The sequence below is a fragment of the Pygocentrus nattereri genome, chromosome 23 (assembly GCF_015220715.1).
Source record: "Pygocentrus nattereri isolate fPygNat1 chromosome 23, fPygNat1.pri, whole genome shotgun sequence".
Classification (NCBI taxonomy): domain Eukaryota; kingdom Metazoa; phylum Chordata; class Actinopteri; order Characiformes; family Serrasalmidae; genus Pygocentrus; species Pygocentrus nattereri.
In genome coordinates, this window is record NC_051233.1 from 25,397,145 (window position 1) to 25,407,724 (window position 10,580).

Below are 10,580 nucleotides of genomic sequence, written 5' to 3' on the forward strand. Positions count from 1 at the left end.
AAACAACAGCTAACCAGTACAACTCTGCATGTTGATGGAGCCTCATCTTCTACAGATTGTTTCCTTTTCATTGGATGATGTGCCAGTGTTTTGGTTTGTTGGAAAAATGTAGTTTAACTGTTTCTGGAAGTAACATCAGCCTACAATTTTAGCACTAAAAGCTTAACAAAGCATCCATGGCAAACTTTTACAATTTAAAGTTCAGGTGAAATATAAAATCCATGTTTCACCAATTTGTTAGTCTGTATATTCTCTCTGTCTACCTAATACTGGCACCTCAAATGGTTATGAGTACTTTCACACACGTCCCCGTACTTTTGATGAAAATAGGTTATTTACTGTTACTCCCAACTGTGCATTTGTTTATTAATGACTTTTATCTGAAGTATCGCCATTTATGAGCAAAACGCAGCATCATCTTTAGAGTTCGCACTGGAGGACACCTTCAATACATTATACTGCTCAGTGCTTGTTGGAAAATGATGGATAAATGAACAAGCAGCAAACTAACAAAAGCAACAGCAAAGTGGAAAGCAACAGTTCCTCTCAAACCAAGACAGTGTAGCGATATGAGAGCAAGAAGCTATGATTGTGGAGGAGTTGGAACCTTTGACTGCATATAGGCTGGAACGTGCAGCCACTGTTGCTCTGACTAGATGTTGTTCACTCTGTGGAAAACATGAATTTCATGTGAAGCCTGTGCTCACATAATGAAAAACAAGTTAATGAATTATTGAATTATTAAGTAATAAATACATTCTGATGAAACTTTTGTCCACAATAATGAAATGCACTGCTTTTTAAATGGAAAACATTCTCTGTTTAGGGTCAAATTTGATAAACCAAATCTGATTCATCAGAATTAACTGCAAAAATAATGAGATTAAGTACAGCTAATTACAAAAAATGTGATTCATTTGAGAGTCCTGGTACATATGTGGTTAGTGATGTACCAAATTACACTTCATTTAAAACTTCTCTGCTTATTTCAAGGAGCTATAAATAGGAAATATTTGCTTTTGTTATGGCTGCTGATAAGTGTGATTTCTAAGGGTCAAATACAAGAGCAATACGTATAATAGAATGAAATAGAAATACTACAGAGAGCACAATGTATGTGGAAGTATAAACTGGTCAGCGAGCATGAAATACTATGAGTTTCTCAGAAATGAGATGTTTATTGGAGTGTACTGGTTGTAAAGTTGAATTCTCTTTGCATCTCTCTACAGTTCCAATCATAGGCACGACCTTAAGGAACACTGCAGGTAACAACCTCTCACAGCTGCAGCACCCGAACCCCGAACACCAGCTTTCATTTCTGCCTCATGATATCCATTCACGCCATACAATGAATGATCAGCTGACATTTATGAATAATGCATGGATTTTTTTTTGGTGGAGGCAGTGCAGAAGTTAGATTGGCTCCCCTCACCAGCCCCTGGGCATATTTAAAATTCTGTGTGAAGAAAAAAAAAAAGCTGAAATCGAGGCAGACTTTGCTTAGGAAAACATATCCAACACCAAATGTTTTTTTTTCTTCCCCTCAAGATGAATGTATAATTAGCTTCCTCTGAAAATTAACAAAAAAATGTTTTGAAGTGGTGGAGCAGAGTAGCAGCACGCTAAAGTTGTTGGGGTAAATGTTTGTGGTGGCAACATGCTGTTTCATTGAGAGTGGATTCAGCTCATAAAACTCATTCCCAGACGATTGTTTGTCGTCTAACTCCCCGTTTATATATAGCATTTGTTACCAGCGCCTCAGAATGGCAATTCTTCCTTTTTAATCTGTCTCTCAGGAGGAGTAAAGCTCCACCGTCATTTGCCGCTCATTGCTGTTGTGCATTAGCTATTGTATTACGCAAGACAGCGTTTCACATTTATTGAGCAATATCTATTAAATCTCTCTGAGTATTAAAGTCCGATAAATTACATTTTTCCAAAATTGACATAGTTTTACCTGGCTTGAGACTAAGTGGCCTGTAAGTGCAGAAATATTCCAACTCTGACTTTCAGGCTGGTAACATAATGGAAATGTATTGGGCCAGATTGTGCTGTAAAGCTGAGCCTGGCTCACTCCTAATAACCCGGCATGTTGAATCTCAGGCTGTGACTGAAATTGATCTGTACTACCTCACTGGTTTTATGCTATATGAATCATCAGAGCTCAACATGTTTCAGACTTTGAACTGACTTGGATTAAAATGCTTTTACTTTAGTGACTCTAACCTATTTATGATCAATTTATTTTATTATTTATGATTAATTGTTTCATTTTGTCATTGCCAAAACAATCATAATACTACCGAAACTTTCCCAGATGTTTCCATAGTGATGATTTTGAGCTGTTTTTGAGCATAATTCATATGATAGGCAGTATGTAACTAGCAAACACAGCTTTGATCAGTTGTACACACATAAAATCATCAAAATCATTTATCATAACACAAAAATGTTTGCTTAACATGTGTTTTGGTTTTCTTAATACCAAAACACACATTTGTGGTTTTAATTCTTAATGTTACGTGCTGATTTTCAGACATTGGGACACATTTGCGTCAAAACAATGATCGAACTGCTCACTTTGTGGCCATGAGAGACAAGAATGCAGTCTTAGTTCCTGCTCTAAAATACATAGGCGTGGCTAAAATTAGACTCTGCCTATGGACTAAAACTCCATCGCTCACCACTTTGAGCTCCACCTTTACAAGCCATGGTTTAGAACTTTGAACATTTCACACTCAGTCTGTATTTAATGCTAATAAGTCTGTGGTCCATCCCACGTTAAGCCCAAAGCATCTCACGGTTGTGCTCTGACATTCTTGTAACAAGATCATGTCTGGCTCCGCAAGACGAGCTGAGCCTCTGGAAGCAGAACACAGTAGTACTCTTGGTTCTTTACCGTTAGAAGCACTTAGTGTAAGAATGTGGCAGGAAAATTTTGAAGATTTGGTGAACTCTTCCTCTATCGCTTGCCATGACCTTCACTTTGTTATTAATATTTGTTGACATGCTGATAGGCTATTGGCAGCCTGTGTACAGTTGTAGTCACACTAGTGCTAACGCACAGCCTGTCTTTCACTGTTCCTCTAGTCGATAACAGCGGCGTCATCATCGTAGTCATTGTCCTCAGCATTCTTCTCCTGGCCCTCTTGGGCAGCATCCTCTACTTCCTGTACAAGAAGGGCAAGTTACCGTGCGGACGCTCTGGCAAACAGGAGATGTGAGTCTTGGTAGAGTTTTTGTGCTCACACTGCTGTATATTTCTTTTGAGGTCACTGTTATGAAGGGAACCTTTGAGTTGAATGCTAGACAAGCCACTGTTGATTTTCTTTTTGTCTATTGAAAAAGTTTTCATTGTGTCATTAAAGATTGTGTTTCTTTAGTGTTATTCGGATGGGATAACTTTTTCACGTTTATGTACGTAACGTTGCCACAGGATGTCTGCAGTATTTATGTATTACAAAGATTACAAAGTCTACAAGATTCACACAAAGTTCCACGCGTAAAACAGATCTTTAGTTGCTCACGCCCTGACATTCATCACGTTTTCTCTCCTCCTGGCTGACCACCTAGTTAAATGTGATTAGTGAATGAGCAGAAAAGTCGATTTATGTGGCGATTTTGGTGACAGCATTGATGTTAGGTAGGCGGGTTAAAGTCACCTATCAATATCACCACATAAAACCAACTTTTCTGTTATATTACACTTTTTTAATGTGTTGACATAATTTGGCCACACAGAATACAGGTTAATACTTTTTTAAGTCCCTCCATATTTGAGGGGACCAGGGCCAATATGAAAATTTATTGTGTGAACATGCTTACCTGTATACGTTTTAGAGCAAGATTCCTCAGTTTGAAGACTAGAAAAGACTAGAAAAACCCCTTCTGATGATGCATCTTGGAGATAGAAGTAACTCCAGCAACTGCTTTTGGTGAAGTTTTAGGGGTGGGCTGTTCGAAAAGTTTTTTTTTTCCTCATTAAATGACGAATGCAGATGGAAAGCTGATAACTAACGTTACTGCTCGCAAGCCAAATATCTTATTGAAGCTGTATAACTGAAGTAACTTCATTTAAATTTCCATTAGAATGTACAGAGTGGATTTTCACAGCAAGAGAATGGCTTGAGAATCAGATGAGGAAGACTTGTTAAAAGCTAAATTTATCAAGGTAGCTAGGTATTTAGATGCCTTACCTCAGTTTGCTTTCTTTCTCTGACTGAAAGGGTGCAAAAAAATATCAGTGGCGTTTTTCTTTTCAATTCTGTTTCATGGTAAGATTTACGCTGAGGTAAGATTGATGCCGACTCTAGCTTGGCTGTATTTATTAGCTTATAGATCAGTGGCTAGGCTGGTAGTCACGATTGGTTGACACAACAGAGATTCTCTGAGGTTTTATGATGTATTTGTGGAATGTATGCTGGATATAGTGAGAGAGCACAGATGAATAAAAACGTAAAAAAGCTATGAAACCATGAAGCAAGCAGAGAGGCTGAGGGATCTAACGCTGCAACATGACAAATAACATGTCAAAGTCTAGTTTTAGGTCAGAATGTGCATTTATGAAGAACGCCTTCTCCACAGGACATGACAGTTACTAATATTTGGGTGATCATGAGGCTCATTTCATAGATAGTGAACGCATCCATTGTGTTTATAGGCACGGCAACCTGCGTGTGAAAAGCTAATCTCATCCAAATAGTACCTTTGTGTGGATCTTTTCTATACCAAATGCTGCAGCATATTAGAGCGTAGCATGTCGTTAATCTCTACAGCATTAATCCCTTTAGCACCAAGGAGAAAACCAATAAGGATGACATCGTCATGGAGATGAAGGCGGATAAGACAGAGAACTCGGTACTACTAAAGGGTGTCAATGGCGATAATAAACCACCTGGTGATCAGGTAACTATAAAACCTGAGGGGGAACATCAGCACAGTAAATTCTGTTGGATTCTATTCTATTGTCATACATGCTCTTACTGGCCACTTTATTAGAAACACCTTGCTCCATCTTTCTGGCCTGCAGAGACTGTTGCCCATCTATTGATGCACAGTTAATATTAGCCACTTTTTGGCCCTCCATTGATGGTCAGTGTCAGACCATAGAGCTGCTCTTTACTGGATATTTGCTGCAGCAACCCCAACAACACTGCTGTGTCTGATATGCTCGTACCAGCACAACACTCTACCACTGCAACTGAGAATGGTCCACCAGTCAAATAATGTCTAGTCAACGGTGGTCCTGTTGTCAGACACTGACCAGTGACGAATGGGGTGGAGGATATGATACAACAGATGGGATACAGTCTATAACTGTACACCTACATAGTGGACCTGTAAGATGTCTGGAACTCATAAACTCCACCAGTTTCTCATAATGTGTACATCATTGAGTCATTAAGATGTAAACTTATTTAGCCAACTATTGATATGAAATGCGCAATTCTAAAAATTCACATTTGTCAGAAAAGCCAGTATTGTGGTGATAGGAACCAGATGTCTGAAGCATTTAATGCCTTCAGAAGTTGTATCACAGAAAGATATGACACAAAATGCTGTCAAGTACATTGCCTGATGTTTTGCCATAGTTCTGAGATGTTTCAGGGATAAAACAGCTGTTTTTAATGCATTTGTGGAGGAGAGGTCAGCCAGGGTGTTGTAAGGGAAAATAGTAGTGGAAGATAACCATTATCAACATTTCATATATAAACTCATGTAGGGTTATTGGACATTACAGATGGTAAACAAACTATATTTTCACTGTAAACATTAAAAGACCCCTAGCTCCTGTCACCACCACTGGAACGACATGTAAGTTGGTTTCACAAAACACAACATTTACACTGATTTTAAGTTTTAGGTCTCTAGTGATCTTTCTTTCTCTTTCTTTTCTCTTTTTTCCTGGAGTAAAGTACATTGACCTACGCAAATAACAAGGACAACAGCCAGGGACGTAAGATGCCAGCTGAAGCCTGTTCGGTGCCTCCTCACTGACCCAACAATCAAGAGTTAGGATGTATGGATAACGTCTGGTGGAGCAGCCATCTTTTTGGAATAAAGAGGACTTTAGACTTTGTTCTTTTCTTTTTATGAGCAGCAGTATTCCTGATTGGTGTATTGGACTAAAGTGAGCTCATTTAAACAATGCCAGATTTCATACTTTACAACGTTCTTTCCCCTTTACAATGTTCCTATAAATGCCAGTCCGCTGAACAAAGCAATGTTTCAACATACGTTTTAAAAAGTGTATATATTATATATAATATTTAGTTACTGAAAGAGTTCTCACTCAGCCCGTTTTTGCATTGTTGATAGCGTTTCTAAGTTTCAGCATGTAAAAAAAAACTTTTTTAAAACTAAGCCAACTCCAATTATAAGCCACTATTTTACCTCCATTGAGCGGTGAAATCACAAACGGACAAAATAAGCTCAGTCAGTTTGACTGGATGAGGTTGGACCAACACACATTGCTTTTCAAAGAGGTCTAGTGGTCATTTGAAACCTCAGACTTGCAACTGAAACCTTGGACATGTTCCAGAGTCATTTTCTCAGTCTTTACTACAGTTACCAAAAGTTTCACAAAGCAGCCGCGACCATTGCAAAGCTTTATCACGTGATGTTTTCAGTTCTCATAAGCAGTAGCCAGTAAGAGGGCCAGGCAAATCACGATACACACAGAGCTAAAGAGAAAAAGAGCGTGGTCATCACTAACCTGAAACTACTGCCCAGCTTTTGTACTGTTTGTAAATATTTGTAGGAGAGGAAAGTGTAGCTGTTCGTGTTCTGACTGCTGAGGGGAATCAAGTTCCTCTTTTTTTTTTCTGCCTCACGTTTATTTTCAGCAGCGTGTTCATTTCACGTAAATGTTAATGTAAAACTTCTTAATGCCTGTTTTGTTCTTTTTGTGTGCGCGTGTGTTCGGGGAAGGGAAGAGGGTGACGTTTCGTCTCTTTGAAGCACAGAGTGAGTTCTGGGGGAGAACTTCAGCGAGCAGTGCTAGTATGGCTAACAGTGAGTGAAAATGAAGATACCAGTCAGCACTGCAGATGCCATCATGCTAATTGGGACTTTAGCCAATGTTCTGTAAAGGCTTTCCAGCAGTTGCTGTGATGGATAGGTCAGTTAGTATAGAATGGCATGATGCCTTGGCTTGTTGACCTTTGGCTGGGGGGGTGAGGAGGGGGTCCAGCTCTGTAACTGCTGTGTTTGAGGTTTTTTGTGTTAATTCTTTGGAAAATGTGACCAAATTCAAATGCCGGTGTGTACATGACCTCCATATGTGCTGCCATTGCTTTTAATATGGTGTTTTAGCGCTGCCATTGAGAACACTTGTACATGTCAGATGGTGATGGAGTGCATGGGCAGTCAATCTGCACCACAACTTTTACAGTGAAGCTAGAAGTAGTAACAGTTATGATAGCTCAAGTTGACCCAGGAGTCTCTCACTTTCCAGTAAGAGGAAAGGGAAGGCATGCTCTTACTGGACAGTCCCCGCTCTGGGTTTAAAGGTATTAGGGATGCACTGATGTATTGGAATTGTGAGCCAGTGTGTGCAGGTATCCAGTATTGTTCAGATACGTACTTGCTGATGCCATTGCCAATACAGGAATATTTAAAATTCCAATTTAAAATTAGAAATTGGGGCTAAATTCATCTGGATTAGCATTCCAGAGAAATTTAACATTTCTTTCTAGGCAGTTAGAAATGCAGTAATATAAGTAAAATGCAGTTTTAGTGCAGTGCCGCCTAAACGTCCTGCTCTTCTGGAGGACAATAAACACGTAATCAAATATGGGTTTGAGATGTCAGTCAAATCTAAACATCAGTTATGCGTTTTAAAGGAAATATCTGCCAATACTGATGCGATTCCGAAATCTTTGTGCATCCCTAAAAGGAATATTCCAGCACTTTTCAACCTTGTTTTTGTTTTCCACATCTGTAGCGCATGGTCAGTTACGATGGACAGTAATGTTGACAAGTTTTCCACAATCTATAAGAACTGTAATATGTAAAAAAAAAACATGACCTGTGATGGAAGACAGTGTACAGATGCTTCTTTTACAGCAGTGTCTTTTAGTTCTGTACCCTGTTAAGTTGGACCGCTCCGATGCTGAGGACAGGCCCAGATTTTGTTTTTTTTAGTCACATTCTGATCAAGTAAAAGAGAAAGGGACCAGCTGTGATGCCAGGTTGTGAATTTTCTGTTTTTCGTTTATTGAGCGAAATGCCGCACACAAGTGAATGTCATGTTAAAACTACTGTAAGACGGTTAGACTCGCGCATCTTCAGTACACCAAGACACGGTTGAAGAGGACAGACTGGATCGATGTACATAAACATGTTCACCTGTGCAGTTCCTTAAGGGTTTTTGTAGTAATGTTCTAGTTTTGCTTATGTGTGTAAATTAAGTACATGTGATTTGATGCTTGCGTTTTTTTATATACTGTTTTTTTTGCAAAAAAAAAGCCAAATAAAGCTATGTTACATTTAAAATGAATGATGTCTGTTACATTGCTTTAAACCGTGAAAGCAGAAGATAAAGATTGTGAATATTACCTTGCAGAGTCTTTACTTATCTAAGTTCAGTGCTTTGTGAGTGGGTTTCACTTGAAAATGGTAAGGAGGGCTTTAGTAAAACCTGTCCAGCTCTTTTAGCTTAACCACTTTTTCCATGATGCTCTTTTGATGCACTATTGACTGCAAAGGGCTTGTTTGCACAGCTTGAACTAGTGTTTTTCACTTTTTTGCTGTTTGCTTCTGGACGTCATTTCTTCTAGTGAAATGATGGATATGCGGTTAAGGAATATGAAATGATTCATTTTCCCCCATTTTTTTAAGGCTTGATGTAGTAAACTTAAAATGTAAGATTTCATATGTTCACTGTTCATATAGAAACCAAACTGCAACAACAACTTAAGTTTCCAATTCACTGTTTTTGTGATGTCACAAGTACAGTCATATTTACTTGTATCTACCTATTCAGTTGCTGTTTCAGCCCCAGCTGCTTTCTGAATGAGGCACAAGGGCAGCCAATCAGAGCAGTTTATATGTGTGTGTATATATGTATATATATATATATATATATATATATATATATATATATATATATATATACAGTGGGTTGCAAAAGTATTCATACCCCTTGAACTTTTCCATATTTTGTCACATTACAACCACAAACATAAATATATTTCACTGGAATTTAATGTGAAAGACCAACACAAAGTGGTATACAATTGTGAAGTGGAAAGAAAATTATACATGAATCAAAACATTTTTTACAAATAAAAAACTAATAAGTGCGACGTGCAAAAGTATTCAGCCCCCCTGAGTCAATACTTTGTGGAGCCACCTTTTGCTGCAATTACAGCTGCAAGTCTTTTAGGGTATGTCTCCACCAGCTTTGCACATCTAGTGACTGAAATTCTTGCCCATTCCTCCTTGCAAAACAGCTCAAGCTCAGTCAGATTGGATGGAGAGCGTTTGTGAACAGCAGTTTTGAGATCTTGCCACAAATTCTCAATTGGGTTTAGGTCTGGACTCTGACTGGGCCATTCTAACACATGAATATTCTTTTTTTTAAACCACTCCATTGTAGCTCTGGCTTTATGTTTAGGGTCGTTGTCCTGCTGGAAGGTGAACCTCCGCCCCAGTCTCAAATCTTTTGCTGACTCCAACAGGTTTTCTTCCAAGATTGCCCTGTATTTGGCTCCATCCATCTTCCCATCAACTTTGACCAACTTCCCGGTCCCTGCTGAAGAGAAGCACCCCCAGAGCATGATGCTGCCACCACCATATTTGACAGTGGGGATGGTGTTTTCAGAGTGATGTGCAGTGTTATTTCTCCGCCACGCATAGCGTTTTGCATTGTGGCCAAAAAGTTCTATTTTGGTCTCGTCTGACCAAAGCACCTTCTTCCACATGTTTGCTGTGTCCTCAACATGGCTTCTGGCAAACTGCAAACGGGACTTCTTATGGTTTTCTTTTAACAATGGCTTTCTCCTTGCCACTCTTCCATAAAGACCACATTTGTGTAGTGCACGACTAATTGTTGTCCTGTGGACAGTTTCCCCCACCTGAGCTGTGGCTCTCTGCATTTCATCCAGAGTCACCATGGGCCTCTTGGCTGCCTCTCTGATCAGTGATCTCCTTGTTCGGCCTGTAAGTTTAGGTGGACGGCCTTGTCTTGGCAGGTTTACTGTGGTGCCATACTCTTTCCATTTCCGGATGATGGATTGAACAGTGCTCCGTGAGATGTTCAAAGCTTGGGAAATCTTTTTATAACCTAAGCCTGTTTAAACTTCTCCAAAACCATATTCCTAACCTGTCTGGTGTGTTCTTTGGACTTCATGATGCTGTTTGCTCCCCAATATTCTCTTAACCAACATCTGAGGCCGTCACGGCGCAGCTGTATTTGTACTGAGATTAGATTACACACAGGTGGACCCTTTTGAGTCATTAGCAGTCATCAGGCAACTTCTGAATGCAATTGGTTGCACTCAGGGAAAAGGGGGCTGAATACTTTTGCACGTCGCACTTATTAGTTTTTTATTTGTAAAAAATGTTTTGATTCATGT

General features: G+C 39.3%; 1 protein-coding gene across 4 annotated transcripts in view; it reads left to right on the forward strand.

Moving 5' to 3' along the window:
* Positions 1 to 8,500, forward strand: part of mcama (melanoma cell adhesion molecule a) — a 53,021-nt gene extending 44,521 nt beyond the window's left edge. The window contains exons 13-16 of one of the 4 annotated variants that reach the window (XM_017699678.2): positions 1,230 to 1,265; positions 3,091 to 3,220; positions 4,776 to 4,905; positions 5,916 to 8,500. In XM_017699678.2, coding sequence (XP_017555167.1) covers positions 1,230 to 1,265; positions 3,091 to 3,220; positions 4,776 to 4,905; positions 5,916 to 5,936 — 317 coding nt within the window. In that variant the 3' untranslated portion in view covers positions 5,937 to 8,500. Of the gene's footprint in view, positions 1 to 1,229; positions 1,266 to 3,090; positions 3,221 to 4,775; positions 4,906 to 5,910 lie in introns of all 4 variants that reach the window. The other 3 variants (XM_017699696.2, XM_037533595.1, XM_017699688.2) reach the window with 3 other exon arrangements.
* The last annotated feature ends 2,080 nt before the right edge of the window (positions 8,501 to 10,580 follow it).